The sequence below is a fragment of the Harpia harpyja genome, chromosome 1 (assembly GCF_026419915.1).
Source record: "Harpia harpyja isolate bHarHar1 chromosome 1, bHarHar1 primary haplotype, whole genome shotgun sequence".
NCBI classification, from domain to species: Eukaryota; Metazoa; Chordata; class Aves; order Accipitriformes; family Accipitridae; genus Harpia; species Harpia harpyja.
The window spans coordinates 63,076,859-63,094,903 of record NC_068940.1 but is presented as its reverse complement, the minus strand read 5'-3'; the positions used below and the strand labels follow the sequence as shown (position 1 = coordinate 63,094,903).

The 18,045-nt window shown below is 37.8% G+C and overlaps 1 protein-coding gene across 1 annotated transcript in view; it reads right to left on the bottom strand.

Moving 5' to 3' along the window:
• The window catches only part of OSBPL10 (oxysterol binding protein like 10), a 134,120-nt gene that overhangs the window by 68,601 nt on the left and 47,474 nt on the right, over nucleotides 1-18,045 (bottom strand). Inside the window, 1 exon segment of the mRNA XM_052797493.1 lies at nucleotides 7,557-7,748. Within this exon segment, the coding sequence (XP_052653453.1) occupies nucleotides 7,557-7,748 (192 nt within the window).

Here is an 18,045-nt window from a genome sequence, read left to right as displayed (position 1 = left end):
TCTCTCAAGCTCCTTTGGGAGCCTACCATTTACTTAAAATGTAATGAAATATGTTAATAACTGTAAAGAGTAATCTTAGTTTCTCTGCAATTGCTTAAGAAAATGAATGCTGCAGCAGTCTCTGAATGTAGCTAACACAGGCACTGTATTATCCCTGATTCATAAATTGCCATTTATTAAATGATTTAAAATTATTGTCTTTGCACATGCTTAATTAGTACTAAACTACAGGCTGAAAAAAAAATTAATGAAAAGAAGCCATGTTTGCATCATTTATATTTTTCAGATTTGGAGAAAAAAAAATAATCAGAAATCATGAACCAGGTTCACTCTTGGCATAACCTGCATGGACAAATGGTGTAATTTTAGTAGAACATTTGCTCTATGATTCCCATAACAACCTTAATTGTCCCTGCCTGGGTATCTGGATGACTCAACCTTTGCGTGAATACAAATCAAATGCACAGAACAAGGTATAGTTTAGGAAGGTGTAACTTATATGCACTCTTAGCGACCTCAAAGACACTGCAAAGGCAAGGCAAAGATTCAGAGAAAACAAGAGTATTCAACTCATGTTTATGTGATATAATAATTACTGGTTTATAGTATTAGAATAATTTACTTTTCCTCATCCCCAAAGTGAGACAGTTAATGCTACTTACTGAATAATTTTTATAAGCACATGCATATTTACTACTTAGGAAGTAACTAGACTGACACTCCCAGAGATTTAAGCATCCCATTTATCCCCTCAGGAGACCTGTTTTTATTGATCTTCACAGTACTAACTTCAGGTAAAATAACCAGACGTAGGAGATGAGACTTCTACAGACTTCTACGGCCTCCAAAGAAACTGCCACAGAAGATACCAAATAATTTCATCTGTTCTATATGCTCTAAATTCGCTTTTTGTCTGTAAGGATATGGCTAGCCAATCACAGTTAGCCAGAACATTTCTGCATGCTTGCACGGGTATTTTCACACTGTATGAGGCACACACATTCCTAGAACTGGGGTCAATATCAATTCAGAAGAAAGTGCAACGATAACATCTGCAGCTGCGCCTCTCAGCTCTCATGTTAGGTTTGAAACTGGTATATACTGTTACAGGTTTAATGCCCCTAAACAAATTATAATGGTTCCTGTTAAAACACAGCTGGGAGCAACCCTTTCAATATCAGCCAGCTCAGCTGCAACTAAGCTGTTAAACATACCTGCAACACAAATTTGTATCGTAATACTTCTCAATTCAAGAAGTATTTCTAAGCACAGTTAAAAAGCAGCAGCTGTAGTATAACTTACACAAGCATGTTCTATGCCAAATAAATAACAGTTGATTTAAGACTTAAGGCCTCATTCACTTTCTATTGACTTCAGCAGACACAGAACCGACCCAAAGGTTTTCTGCTGTCTCTTCTTCACTACCGCTAGCCAAGAAGAAATCATTGCTTTCTGACAAACAGCTATGGTTTTGGGTTGGTTTTTTTGCAAGCACTTTTTCATTATCTGTTTTAGAGTGGAGGCATTAGTCACTGTTTTCCACACCCTGCTAATTAAAATGAAAAATTTGTGACGAGTTTGCTGACAAATGGATGCGTAATACATACAACACATATAAAGTATAGATGTAGTGGTATTAAGATGTAACCTTTTAAGTAATATATCTCATTTTCTGACCAGCATCCATCTATAGTTACAGATTACCTATTTTGCATATGATATGATGCACTTGATTAAAAATTATCAAAAGGATGACCCTTTACCTTTAATTTATTATGTATAGTGGAGGGTGGGAGGAAGACATTTTAAACACAAGCCCAGGAAAAACTGGAGATCTATAATTAACAAAGGGTCCTCCTCTGTGTTCTTTTCCTTCTCTTTCCAAAATTGCCACTCACTGTACCACGATATTATTTGTCCAAATGAACAGAAAACAGGATACTTAGATGTCAGAAGTGAAACGCTATAAACACTTTCTGCAGTATCTATAAACTACCAAGATGAAACTCCCTCGTCAGTCCAACTGGGAAATCTATAGAGTGTATTTACTAGACTAGTTTTGAAGTACAGGAAGACTCTAGTTAAAAGAATCAACCACAAACTGCCACAAAGAAAACACCACAAAGCTACCTTTTATACTAAAACATGTCTAGAAGGAAAAATGGACGTGATTTTACATAACTAGTTTTAAATCTGCCTAGCAAAGGCACAGCAGCACAGACTTCAGCAGTCCTATTGCAGCTACAGTCCATTGTTATCAGGCCTCTCCCTGATAAAGCACCTACATTACTAGGCCAGAAAGACTGAAGTTAGAACAGTTTAGCAGTCCATCCTACATCGACACTTTTTAGTAAGGTCAATATGATGAGGCCATTTCCATCTTCTAAAAGCAAATATTTGACTTATTAGCCATGCAGTGCTGAAGGTCATCTTTGTCACAAAACTAGCTCTCATCTTCCCACACTCCAAAATCAAGATGAGAACTGTCAGTAACAGCAACAGATCTAATGTATAGCACTCCTCCCTGCTTACACAGAAGTTTATCAAACTAATCAAAATTATACACCTACTTTCAAACGGCTCAATTATTAGTAGGATTTTTTTAAATGTTCTTTGTGTATACTTCACACTCCTTACATATGATGTCCTGTTCAAGGATCTGAATCAATTTTTTTACATGCGCCCTTATCACACAACCTTGCATAACCTCAATGCTATGCCAAATACCAAGAGCTACAGCATTCTTTTTGCTAGCACTGGCATTAGATTGATCTTATCCATTGACCATTTTATGTACATACAACAAAAGGAAACAAAAGCAGGATTAAAAAAATTAAGTAAAAAGCAAAACTTGACTTTTTGAAAGCTGAAAAGTAAAAGCTGGCATGGAACAAAAGTCATCAGTTTTTCCCCATACTACCAGCTTAAATACCAATTATGAAATTTTACCACCAACATATTCACAGCTTAGTGTATGTCTTTGTGTGTTTGCACATATGAAAGTCCTGCAAGTTTGAATGCTTCCCTGAGTGGTTTAAGTACTGCATCTGCTTTTTCACCTACAATGCTGCCTGTGCAGTGCTATAATTCTGTAACAGAACGAACAGTTCTCCACGGACAACAGCAAACTTTTTCGCTAACAGTAGGTAGTCACAGTTCCTAATTTTGCTATCCAAATATTACAGTAACCTGAAGACATTCACTTCTCACTTGAAAAATCCCCCAAGTGTTTTAGAATAATCTTTTTCTCCTAGTAACCACATAAAATTGGACAATTGCAGCCCCACAAAATTGCAGGTAAACCTCACTCCATGAAGCCCTAGGTGTAAATCCTAGATTTTCCTATATTGTAAGGGAGAAAGCAAAGAACTATCAGCTAGTTGCATAATTCTGGCAGGAATCAAACAGTAACCATGTTTATATACAGCAAAGGACATGCAAGAAGCAGTAGGACTGTCATCTTACCAAAAAGCAGTCCTTTCCAATTTCTGGAACTGCCCACTGGCACATAAAATAGATGTCACACTGGTGAAGGCCCCATGAAATCTGGATCTCACTGTACCAGATGTTTAGAAACACATGCTGATGACTAGTCCACTGTAGAGCATCAAAAGTTGTAACAAACACCACATTTCTAAGGGATCAGAAATTCCTCTATCGACTTTTTAAAATTATGGAAAAAAAATATTTCTCTAGACTTCTTTTGGTTAAACTCCATTTAATTTCTCTAAACTTCTGTAAATAATCAATGTAAGTTACTACAAAATGTTCACATACTGCAATTCTTGCTTCTTTAACAACAATGGTAACACTGGCAGAGGTCATACAATAGTCAGACGTTCTCAGCCAAAATAAACACCATTCCAAGATGAAGTGTGTCACTATTATTTAGTTCAGTGACAGCTAAAATTTCATATGAAGTGTGATGTGGCCACTTGGCTTTATGTTCCAGTTAATTTTAATCACCTGCAGTAAAGAATTCTGCAAGCATAACTCTTATCACAAATTGCTAAGAGGATAATAGTATGTGTAGTTTAAAAAACATTATTCAATTTCAGGACACACACTTAGGTTACCATAAAATCACTTACCAAAAAAAAATCAGTTGAAAGCATCTCTTTAATCTAAGTTATGGCCCAAAAAGAGAGGCAGGATCTTGAATAATTCTGCATAAAATCCAACACATAGCAGATCAGCTCTCCTAAATTAATGTATGGTGAATTTTAGTTTTGATGTAACATTCCATAAATCAGTACAGACTGGACTATTAACATCAAGTTAATATAAGCAAAAATCTGATTTAACAGAACAATATTATTTTAAACAAAAAAATTACATTATGATGAAAAGTAATACTCCTGAGCTCCTTTTCAATTCAATGCTATACAAAAGTAACTTGAGTATTAAATGTAAAGTTTTTATAGCAGTCAAAAGCTCCATCTTCATGTTCAATTTTAACTTACCAAAATTTTGAAAAAAGGAGAAGTTGTAATTTCACAACAGAAACACTTATTACATGGGTCACTTTGGAGACCTACACAGTTGCTTTTACTACCTTCATAGAATTTTGCATGTCAGTTTGGTGCTAAATAGACCTCTTTGCTATAATCTGTTTTACACTAAAATTCTCTATGCTGTCAAAAAAATAAATAAATTAAATCAGCCATAACAAACAACAGAAGGAAACAACGTTTTGTTTATTCTTACTATGAAAGGAAAAAAGGGGAAAAAGAACAACCAAGTATTACCAAATATCATTGCATTATGTCAAATATAGGAGTACATTTTGTCCTATTTGCAGGATGGAGATACACTTCACTGTTTCCAAATAACATGGCCAAATCAAGAAAAACTCATCCAGAATTGAGTAGCAATTTCAAGTTCAGCACTTCCCAGGGACATTGTCCAAGCTAGTGAAGGGCATATGTCCCATGCGAAGGATACCCCTTTTGCAGCATTCCTGTTTTTCACAGATCTCTCTATATAATATTGTAATATTACCATAAAATAGTTCTAAAATTTAAAAAATACACACTTCTCATTTTCCAGAAGCATATTGACTCTTTCCATTGATTCAACTACAGTATTTTACAAGATGTAAAATTAGTTCATGTAGTCCTATTTACAGTACAACAACAAAAAAAAGCTTATTTGCATGTCAAAGCTTCAATGACTTCATTTTATAAGGGGAACACTAACACAGATCTATAATCCCTTTGCAGTCTGTTCCCTTCATCCAAATCATACCAAACAACTTCCAAACAAAAGCAAAGATTTGGGTGTTGAGGAGGGGATTAATTCTCTCTTATTGTGCTTTTAGTTCCTATTTCTCCTCGCTTCAGATTAAAAAAAAAAAAAAAAAAGGACTAGAACAGATTTAAGTGCACTTTTGTGAAGGCCTCTAGAGCCATCTCTTTATTCATAAATTTAACAAGGGAGGGTAAGATCTAACAGTCACCACTGACTCATATAGGGAACAAGAATATTCCCTGAAAAAAACAGGCAGCATATACCCAAGTTAATGCAATCACTCTGGAAAAGGGGGGAGAAGGAAATGCACAGAGCATGCCATTGAAACGAAATCTGCTTCCTTAATCTGGAAAAACAGACTTATCCTTTCACAAGATGGAAACAAGATCAGTCAAGCAGCCACTTTTTACATGAGACTGGGAAAGAGGGCAGAAGGACTATTTTTACACTGATATGCTCTTTAAGAAGCAGCACGCACACACAAAAATCCAATACACAAAAAGATAAAGTTCACATACTTCCTTATAAAATTTTCTTATGCATTGTTTATCTTGGTACCATTTTCCCTCCCTGAAAAACACTAATTTCTTTTAACCTTCAATCATTACCACATGTTCAATGTCTAAAATTTTTTTTATTGCAGCCCTCTAAGTTGTTCTCACAGCATTTGGTGTTGCAGCTGAGGTATCACTCACATCAAACATAGCAAAATAATCATCGTCCATGATTACAGATTAAAGTCCTGTAATATTTACCTTTTTGGAATGACATTACATTGCAATAGACTGCAAACAAATGAGTCAGCAATGCCCAAGCCTTTTCTGCAGGGATGATACCTAGCCACTTATTCTCTGTTTTACTATAGGCTAGTATTTATTTCTTCCTTCCCAAGTGTTGTTTTTTGCATCTGTTGACTTTTTCCCTTCCCAACTTATTATGATCAGCACATATACTAAGTCTCTCTTTTAAATTCTTTTCAGCCCTACCCAGCTTCATTTGACAAAACTGCAACAGCTCCCACTGTTTATTTTATTAATAGGTTTAAGGTGCACTCTGAATTCAACCTATGAGAGCAAATACATTTAGTAAGGTAGAAACAACTTGGGGGACATGATTGGTAGGCAAAGACAAGATATTCTCATGAAAAACACACAGATGTGTGTTTTCTATAATGTAAAGAAAACATGGGTGACATTCAGACAGCATGCTCTTCAGAGCAAGGAAAGATTATCGTAATACAATAGAGGATACAAGGGAAGTTTTCACTTTTAATATTACTAGAACAAAAACAAGCATTCTTCATCAGGATGCGTAATTTGAGTCTTCATTGTGAGCACACACTAAGAATTTATTCAAACTCTTAATATGAAAGGTCTCCATTTATAAAACATTTAGGGAGTGTAAACTTAAAAGCAGACTCTGGAGATTGCATCTTGATATTTTAAGTATTTTATATGGGTAGATATTTTAAAACCATGTGATAAAAGAATGCTTTAAAGCAGCTAGGCTGCCAACAGTTTCTCTGGTAGAAGGGGTGGGAGGGGAACCTACAAAGGCACTATTAGAGAATAGCTAGAAATTCAGACAAAGCAAAAATAACAAGGGATGAAAGAAAGGTGAAAGTGAGTTCTGTGAAAGTCTGCCATACTATTTAAGCTTAAAACTCTGTACTATTTTTGTTGTCTGGAAGACAGACTTAAATTGGTGTATGAGTTACACTTCTTAAAACCTGGTAAACATGCTTTGAAAGAAACATGCTTTCTTGTTTGCTTTTCATGTGTTTAATATGGACAAAGCATTCTTCCATCACAAGGCCAGCAACAGAAACTTGACAAAAAATTTAAGACTATAGCCATAGAGAAACAAACTGCTGAGTGGGGAGAGCTGTGCCTTCTTTCACATTCATTTAACAGACATTCAAGTTAGGGTTTTTTTTCTAGTTATATTTAAACGCTTCAGGGCCCTCTTTCCAATCTGAAAGGTTTTGCTGCATGCAGCTTAAAAGAGATGTTCCTCCAGCACTGCAGCACCACTGCAAAGTCTCGGAGCTGTGACCAAACTACTTCTTCTTTTAAGCACGTGCACACGCGAATTTTAACATCAGCATAAAAAAGCCTGTATACACCAGACTTTAAGCTGAACCAGAACTAAAGACCACCTTTTGCTCAGCAAGGGGATCAAAACCAAGCAGTCAAACATAAAGTAGGAAACAAAGAGAATTGTTAACCTGTCAGACTTGACTGCTTATTCTAAAGGAAAACAAGCATTTAGAAGTTATAGCAAAACAGCAGATTTTTCTTTCTTACCTCTCTGACTTCATGGAGTTGACCAGAACGCTGGCTCTTCGCTCTTCGAGCAGCTGCAGGTGATTTGTGATGTGTAATGGTTACAACAGTTGGCCCACTTTGATTCATATGTTTCTGGCCACTAGGAGATGCAGAATTAACTGTCCCAGGTGGCAGAAGAGATGAGCTTCTACTTCGTGAGGATGAAATGCTCTAGAACAAGCAATGGGATGTTGATATTAGCAACCTTTACACAAGTAAATAATTTACAATTCAGGCTATAGATTTGTGCTGCTCTACTTTCCTCACAAACCTAAATCTGGAGGTGTATCTGTGCTCAGGACTGATTTATTCCTTCTGAACCATCTGCATTGCTCAGCAGGGATCTTCTTGGAAACATTGTGGCTATTGCCTTTGTGTCTTGGCTTGTCTGAAATTGGCCTTAACAAAAATCTTCACAAACTCTTACCTATTAACATGCTGCTAAGTTCTTACAACCATACTTTTTACAAAAGATTAGAAAGGATTTTGCAGACAGAGTAATGACAACACCAACACAAACATTTTTTATTAAGCCATTGACCTATAGTTCACCAAACTGGTATGAACAGCAAGGAAGAAAAAAAATTTTAATGCTTTCACCTGATGAACTTCTGAAACAGTGCAGTGCTGTTTTCAACTTCAGAGGAGTTGCAATTTTGGCAAGGCCAATCCACACACCAATTAAACATTAACATTTAAAACAAAACATGCCTTAAAGAGTCAGCATGTTTTGGAGTAAGCTTGGGATAAACCCTAAATACAAAAAATGCCAGACATATATCTCCAACAGTAGCTGCAGTGTGAATGCTCGTAACATACAAACTATAAAATCAGTCTGAACATTCAAGAACTTTCTCTGTTCTTATCTAACCATTTGTCAGTGTTGCCATCTTGGTTTGTTTTCTGCAGCCCTCAAACCCAAGTTTTCTTGGAGGTCTTTAGGACAGCAATTCTCAATCAAGCTCAGATGTGCACTAGAGCACCATGGGACATCATATATAGAAGTGCAATATAAAAGAGCTGTTCCTTTCTATTTGAACTGTTGATTGCATCTGTAAGGTTACAGCTGAAACAGAGTAACTCTTACCTCATGAAACAGAAACCACTTCAGAGAGTGACATTTAATAGCACTTTCTTAAAGTGAGGTATATATATACAGCCCTATGGGTGAAATACCATTTCACCTCTCCTACAAACCCTGCACAACTAATGATGGCTGCCTTCAACATTGCTAATACAGTTACCATCAACATGAGGTACCACTCTTGAGTCTGCTGGCAAGTGCACAAAAGTATTACTTGGGTGCGATCTCTCTTCTTATCCCTTACAGGTCAAACTGCAATTCTGGGGTAATTTCATTAGAAGACTTAAAATCCAAGGTGGACAGGTTCCACCTAGCACTGGAATTAAAGTCAGGCATCATGTTACCTACACTGACTGTAAATGACAAGGCAGATTATCTGGCACTACCAAGAAGGAAGAGTGAAATAAATTACATGATCCCTCTGCCACCCCCACACAAAACTAGACTTCAAACTTTTTGTGGCATTTGAAGGTCTAAAAAATGGGTTATCACATTCTCAGTGTGCAAAGAGCTGCTATACTCATAGAAATAAGCATTATTCCATTGGTCTGGACTTACATTTACAAATACTTCCAAGAATGATGGACTGACTCTGTTTTTGCAATGAATATATTCTCTACTACCATGACTAGTAAGATTATAATAATAAGCATCTGTAAAATCAGACATTCAAAAACTATTCATCCTGCTGATAATTCACAATTGCACTAAAACTGGATTTGAGTCTAAGAAAAAAAAAAAAAGCATGAAAAGCAGTGAGTGGAATTTGTCAGAAGGGCACAAAAGGTTGCCAGGTTTTTAACTCATCTTCCATTTGAAAAAGCATTGCTTAGACATAACTACAATTAAATAAGAGCCAGAGGAAAAGGTATTTGGAAGAAGGAAGGGGATGAGGGAAACTGGGTGCAATTGGATTTCCTTTTATAAATAGAAGTTTCACAGAAAAAGACTATCCCTAGTATATAATAGCAGAATATACTTACCAATGTTTCTTTTTTAAACTGACTAGCATCAGAATACTTCTAAACTAAATTTAGAGTGCAGAATAAGAACAAGGTAATTTCATTTTTTTTCAGCATAAAATGAACTTATCTTCCAGTTTAATAAAACTTATTTTGTTTTTAGAATGAAGTTTTCTGAGAATGACTGACACTCCAGTATCATGCAATCACAATATTAAAAATACACGACTGCTAATTTCATATAGCTAAACTGATCCTAAAACTCAGATAAACAGCAGCAATGTAAAACAGTGAGTTTAGCCATTAGTTTTGCTTCAAAGAAAACAACATTCTGTGAGAAGGGAAGTTTTATTATGTTTTGATTTTCCTGGGGGTGGGGGGAAGTTATAGATCTGCAAATAACAAAAGTAACATAAAACAAATATGGAAAAATCCATGCACTGTTTCTGTTTAAATACAGAATCAGGAAGGAATTCTAGGAGAGAGTTGGCTTTCAGAAAAACCAGCTGCCAAAATAATCTCATTTAACCGGCACACTTTGAGAAGTATGTTCATAGATTGAAATGCATGTACATTCTAAGTTAATATCTGTATCACTGATATTATTTGGCATTTCAATGCTATTTTTCCTCAAGACTGTTTCAAACTGCAGTGGACTATCTGCAGCTGACCCATGGATCACAACAGACACCTTGATTGCAGCTCACACCTCACATTTTCTCTCATCACATCACCTAACACGATACGCCTTTCACCAAACCCCACTTATACTTGGGAGTCATAAATTTGATAGTGAACTATTAGTACAAAAGCTGCTAGCTAGCTGTGATTTTTTTAACTGGCTTTGTATCACAAGTAAGTAATGAACACATTTCCAAGAAACAGATATGCCCATCATTTTAGGAGTCTCTCAATCCACATTAGATTTTTTTCTGTGCAAGATTTGCTCTATTTCGTAACACAACTCACTGGGCTACATCACTACACTCCTAAACTGTGACTTGAGGCAGAATAAACAGCCTGTGGGACCACAATGCATTTAAGATGGCTTTTCATTAAGTTTTGCAAAGGCCTGTGGCAGCTCACAGCAACTGCTGGTGGACAATCATTTAGGGCGTGGAGTTTGGGAATCAGTGGAGCAGGAGAGAAAATCAGGAAGAACAGCCCACCTGTAGTTTCAGTGGCAGGTGGTGCTCAAGAAGGCTGTCCTGCTACAGGGTGTGGTGGTGTGCTCTCCCCTCCCGCCCCCCAACCTGACCCGTATTTCCCGTAACCCTGCTCAAGCGATAACTACCAGTGGCGGTCATGATGGATGTGTCTGGTCACGATGGCTGCATCCGGCTCAATGTGGACTCAGGGGAGACAAATAACAGTACAATAGCCGAGGGCTAATTTGAACAATGCACCTGCCTAACCACAGTGCTGGTCAATGTCTAACTTAAGCCAAATTTGGAAGAAACTAACACCTGTAGTCAGTGTGTAAATATGAGTCAATTATCTTACTCCATAAATAGTGGACAGCCCAGGGCCCGTTGAGCTCTCTTGCACGGTAGCGCGCTGCATGCCAGGATCTCGCCTTGAGTAGGGACACCTCTCAAGGTTATTCCTCAAGGTCGAGAGAGTCCTTGCCACAGCAGATTCTCAGTAAGTGATTAATAGCATGCTAAACTTTGAAATCTGAGCTAAGTGATGGAAAGGATTGATTGCGCATATATAATCCTTTAGACATAAACCGTTGACCAAGTCTGGATCCAGCTGCACCCAAACTTCCCTCTGAGAAGGAGCTTAGAAAGCAAGGGGATCCATTCTGAACCTCATGACTCAACAGGAGGGTCTCCCCAACAGTTTTGTCTGACCCTGTCCTCTATGCAGTAAGTATCAAGTGAACCTCGCCATCAAATCTTGTTAAACCTCGGTTGCATTTACTATCAAACACTGTTAAACTGCTGTTTTATATCAATAAACATATTGCTACTTCTCTCTTACAAGTGAAGAGCATCACCCCATCCGTGACACAGGGACGCTAGGTAAGCTCAAATCTCTACATACACAAGTTCACAGCCTGGCAAGGGCTGACCATATCACACTGCCTGGTGTGCCTCACATTCAGCTGCATGCCTTGCCCTACAATAGTGTTATGTGATCTCTAGGGAGTGATCACCTCTGCCAGTGAGCCTCTTCTAGAGTCTTCTCCTTCCCCTCTCAGCACAATATATCAATCCTATGCAGCTCACTGAGCCAGGAAGATTGGCAATCTTGAATTAGCACGTACAGCCACAGTCTGTGCCAAATATCAGAGGCAAATACATTGGTTTGAACAGCTCCTACAGGTCTATAAGCAAGTTTTCCTCACCTTTTCATTTTCTGTCCCTTTATACTCTTCATCCATCTAGCTAACCAATGTTTCCGACCAACGTGCCAGAAAACTCCACCAGCCCAGGACAGAAATCCTGTAGCATCTAATTAGGGATTATTCTTTAGAGGACATCTGTAACATGCAAACCCTAAATGAGCTCAGCACCAGGACCTCTGGCTACCCATGAAACTACCCTTAGGCAAGGCCTCATGATAAATAAAGAACTCCAACTTACAACTTGCAAAAGCAGTCACACACAAAGCGCAGGTGAATGTCTGCAGGAGGCAGTTTCTACAAGCCCTCAAAACCTTTTGAAGTGGGGTTCCACTCCTCAATGCCACAGAGAACAGCAGCAGAGCACTATGCCTGCTCCATCCAAGGAGACAGGGGCAGCAGCTAATCCCTTCTGACAGTTTCTTCCTGCCACTGCCAGAAGAAACCTCTCCAGGAACTACACACTCAGCCCCTTAGGCACTTTTGAATTTCACAACACATTGTCAACACCTATGTCCCAGCCAAATACTTGACTCCTCTTTTGCAGAACTTCTTCAGATTAAACACGGGGAGTGACAAGCATCTCTTTTGCGCTGATACACAGCTGTGCAAAAATAAAAATTTTCCATTTTTGTTAAAATGTTAAAACCTATGTGATGTTTTCTACAGCTAAAAACACTCTAATTACACATCATACTACAACAGTCATTAAAGTCACTATCCCAGGAAATCAAAGCAATGACAGTAACTCATGGATCTTTATTCCTTAACCCCTGCTCTTCTCCCTAGCGCTGCTGGTATGACTGATCTGCCCCTCTTAACTATTATCATATCTTGTTTTCTTTGGACCTACTGCTTTCTGGTTTGCAAATAAATAAATAGATAGTGAAATTCTGATGAAGGGAAGACATAAGCTCTTCAACAATTAGTAATGCATAGTGCCAATAATGAGTCAAGAAATCCACAGGCTGAAGCATCCCAAAAGGATTACAAATATTTTTTCCTGAGGCTACATTTTACCATTGCTCCAACAGTTTTCCTGCTAATAAAATGAAACTAATAAAAGAATAATAAAGCAGCTAATAAAAGATTCATTTGTAACTTGTGTTCATCTTGGTTTTATGACCTAAAGCTAGTTAAAGTATGCTTAGCTAACATAGATTTGGGTTAAGATTTTTATCTTAGTAGACTGTCCATCTCCAAGATAAAAAGGCAGTATAATGAATGCTTCCATTTGGATATCAAAAATCCTAACAATTAAAATAACGTAATTGTAGAACAGTAAGTTCCGACTATACTAATGTTTTCATGACTCATTCTCCCTGGAGATTGCCCTTCCTGCTCACAAAGAAGCTGAAGTGTTTTTCACCATTTACCAGAAGTAAACAGTTTTGTTTATTTTGGAAAGTAAATGCAATGTTCCAGAAATCAATAAACTAATTTCTGAAGTGAATTGTCATATCTGCTTATGGCTGATAATCATCATTTTCACAGGCACTGTGCCACAGATGTTTTCTACAGAATAACACATACTGAAATGACATTCCTTTACTCCTCTGCATATATAGCACAGAACCAATCCCTGCATGCTGCTTTAGAGCAATGAGAAGTCATACGCTATCAGAAGTAATTACAATTTTGAGACACCACCATTCAGTATTTTAATTCCCATCTACTTCTTTTCCAATGCATCCTAAGTAAGCAAACACTGATAAAAGAAAAATACAGACAGAGATCTGTTTCATTTACATTATAATCATTTACAAATACTAAAATGTAAATGACTGAATCTACATAACATCCAAACTTCAGCACTGCAAAGGCAAAAGCTTACGATACGCTTTGCACATTTGTGTAAAGCACCATCTATGGTACTAACTTTTCTGACAGAATATTATAGTGCTTAATCATCTTTAGTAAGGCAATACATGCATCTGCTTTTAAGCAAGAGACTATGATAATCATTCCATCATCTTTTCTTTGTCAAAAATCATTTGAGCAAGCTTATGTTCAGTCCTAAATGGAATTTTTTTCCATTTCTGTAGAAACTGAAAGCAGAGAGCTGTGAGCAACTCTTATCTTCATGCAGCTTCCAAAGCGAGGAAAAAAGGTGTCAAACACACACGCACCTACAGCCAAGCACTGCTTCCTTCTCAGCATCACCACTGTAAGGATTTCCAAAGCATGTTTTAATTAGAAGCACCATTCTTTAGTTGACTTCTCTAGGCCAGGGATGAGAGGAGGAAGCAGACAAGCATACCAGAGGAGGAAATAGTGAACTTGCCCAAAAGGAGAAGAGGCTTGATGTGCGTAAGAGACCCAAAACAACACTCACAAAGACTTGAAACTTTCACTGATCTGGCTTTATGGAAGCAGTTATCATGCAGACATTAAAAATACCCAGTGAATAATCCATTTAGAAATTTAAAGGTATCTCCGTGGACATTCATTAATAAGGCAAGAAGAAACCTGATAAAACCAAAGATCTATGATAGCCATTCTTCCAGCTGTGGAGAAAAATTACACATCTGCCTCATAGGGATTTGATAAAAGTGTTGACCTCAAACTTCCAGGCATTACTACAGGTGTTGTTTCACATTACAGCTAAACTGCTACTGCAGTTGCCACCGAAAAGGGCAGGTTTGGACTTGTTTCTCCACCATCTCTCCATGCTGGCTCTGAGGCCCATTTTGACCTCATGGATAGCCATTCCAGGGAGTTACACCAGAAGAGAAACGGAGATGTAGACACACATACAGAATTTTCTGTGGATTCAGCTCCCCAAGCTGCCTTTCCAGAGGGCTGGATGATGGTTATAACAGGCACCAGGAGCACTGCCTGAGGGGAAAGAGAGCAGGACAGCACCTCACGGAGGCATGCAGTCATCAGGGTGGCTCAGGTTTAAATATGAAGCCTCAGACTAAACCAGAGAAAGGTTAGGTTTTGGGCAGATCCATTTCAGCCATCCTGCATCCAGGAGGAACAAGAGAACAGAGCTTTACCATCAGGGGCTGCTGGAAGCAGTCCAGTTTCTCCTACATTAGTGCTCATCCGATTCCTCAGTGAGCTGGTCAGAAAGCTAAGTCCTTTTTAGTAGGATGTCATTTTTTCTGTTTCTGATGCCCAAGCTAACACAGAACCAGAAACACAACAGAGCCCACACAAAGGGTGGCAGCAGAAGGAAGGCAACTGGTCTGCCATTTACAGCTGAAGGGAATTAGCAACTGAGTTCAGCTGAAACATAAATCCACACCATCCAGTTTTCGGCAGCTCACTGTGCAGCTCCAAACCAGAAGCTGGAACAAGGAGGAGTCTACCCCCTTATTCTAGCACAGACCTAAGCTGAAAGTTACCATCTGAGCACAATTTAAGACAGAAGCTACTTCAACAAGATAAAGGTTTCTGTTCCCTGCCACATTCCTGATAAACACTGAGAAATACAAGGGTTGTATGCCAATCCAGCAACTCATCCACACGTTGGAATTAAGAACTGATATAAAAACCCGTGTTTGGTTTTAGTAGTGCTTTTACAGCCACCATCATTAAACAGTCAAGAAAAAAAGGGGTATGAAATAGAAGAACTAACAAGCTTGTGACAATTTATGGATATAAAATTGTTCTTGGAAGTTACCACAAAAATTATGCATAAGCCTACTTCTTCTTGGAAGCATTTTATATCACTGAATTCCAATTTGACTAATGCTTTAATTAAAACTTGTACAATAATATTCACTTAGAATAGTCTAAAAAAACAGCAAATCCTATCCAGACATAGAAGACTTCTTCCAATGCAGTGTGATTTGGCACTCTGTGGAGATTGAGCAATCTGTAATTAAGCAAAATGAGACTTGTATGGGAATACCAAGAACATTAAGACTATGTTACAGCATGGGAATTATTTGCCAGAGAACATTATCCTTTTACTGCTTTTTTTATCATTAAGATGTAAAATTTAATTAAAACAAAGTGACAGACAGCTTGTGTTACATCCACTTGTTAGATGTATAGCTCACCTTCAGACCATTCATTAGGATGCAACTAAATTTAGTCATTAGTATACAACTTTTTGTTTTTTTTTTTTTTAATAATCACTGCTCTGCTTCATTTCCTCCACCACTCCAAGTCCCCAGGTGAAGCTTTAAAGACAGCAAGGACAGCAAGCCATACAGTGGCATTTTGAAGCAGGCAGTAGCTCTGAACAAGGAAGGAAACCAGTGCTGATCTGGATCCAGTGCAGGAAGAAGGAATGCTCTCCTATGAATATTTCACAGAAATAGTGACACAGCTTCAGCTTTGAAAAAACATTCTCCAAATTCTCATGTTTTCCTATGAATCTCTTTCCAACAATATCTGTTCAAGATTTCAAAAACGTGTTCTCTCTCCAATATGAAAGACCTGTAGCTAAGAGTTGCTTCACTGGTATTCTTGGAAACCTTCCCAAGGCTTGCCTGGTTATCCCATTATTTTTCCCCAGTTAACCTATATCCCACTTGCGTAAGATAAAACATATCCCTCACTCCACATTTTACACTTCCCATTGCACCTCCTTCTCAAGTGTATGACTCCTAAAAAATAGCTAGAAATTTCTGGCTCTCGTTCTTCCTGTGAAAAAGGTGAGTTTAAGCTGTAGAAGAAGCTGCGAGCAACCACTCAGGCTCCAGCTTTCCCAATGCAGAAACATGCCTGTTCCCAGCAGAGACAGAGCTTGGATTCTGTTCAAACTCCAGAAGTTTACAACACGTGAGTATCTATCTGCCTGTTCGTGACAGCGCTATCAGAGACAGACAATTTGTGGTTATCACTTACCACAGCCCTCAAAGTATGAGGAAGGGGGGAAAGAGAGAGATCCAGCCCCGCTGCCATTAGAACAACAAATCACATCATGACAGACCTATCAATGGTAGGGCTATTTTAACAAAATCCAAAAATACAGATTTTTGTCCTCAATTCTGCAAAAGGAAGTCAAACATGTACCCTTCTCTGTGTCATTACAGACCTTTGTATGTAATTCCAGTCCCTAACCCCAACACAAAAGCAACAGTAAGGTGGCTAAAATAGCAACATGCTATTTTATGTAAATTTAAAATATTTTAAACAGCATGTTTCCACCCCCATGCTAATAACTATTATATTATTATATAAAAGTACCTTCAACTACAAGAAAAAAAAAAAACAAATCACAAAGAAATGCAGCAGTTCTTGCTTCCCTTACCTCCTATCAGGCAGTAGTTCTGAAGTAAGAAACTTTGAGGAAAAGAAAAAAATGATTTTTTTCTAGTTTCTGGAACCTCTGTGAAGCATCACTCCCTTGTAACCAGTATCTGATCTCCAAAATCTAATCATTGTAACATAAAAGCTTTTGATCACTTGCTTTTCTAGAGAAAAGCAGAGAGAAGCTTTAAAACTTACTTGTAGATAAAATCCTAGTTAGCACTACATGCAATGCTAAAGTCAGGGATAATCTGCCTCTCAGATAATACTCTAACCCTGAGAAGATAGGAGGGGAAAAAGGAGAAAAGTATATTGAAAAACAGTAAGAGACAAATCTTGTCAAAAGAAAGGTTCCTAGAAACAGGTAAGCACGACATTGCTTCAAGTACAGTACGCTTCTGAAGTAAGAAGCAGAGTCATCAGTGGTCTCATCTGAAGCACATAAATTCCCAACATTTTATTTTCTAGACTGTTAAGCTTAAAAATACAGAAGATATAAAACCCTATTTGCTCTGTGGCTTACAAAAGTGGACAATTAAGAGTGCTTCACTAACAAACATATTAAGTGAAAACTGACCTAGTCTGATTTTAGATGTAGACTTGTAACACAGAACTAAGAAAAATACTTTAGTTTTCTTCAGCATTTCTATTTCATACTAAAAGGATCCGAGCTAATTAAAATGTATGATTGGCTGTACAAACCAAAATGCATCTATACTCCAGCATCCTATTCCAAGTTTCTGTAACTCATCAGTCTTCTAAGAAAAAATGCAAGAACCCTCCTTCTGCTGTTTGAAACAATCTTTTGTTTGGTTCCTCAGTTATGTATGCCCACCACCCCTCAGTCAAGGAAATCCTTTT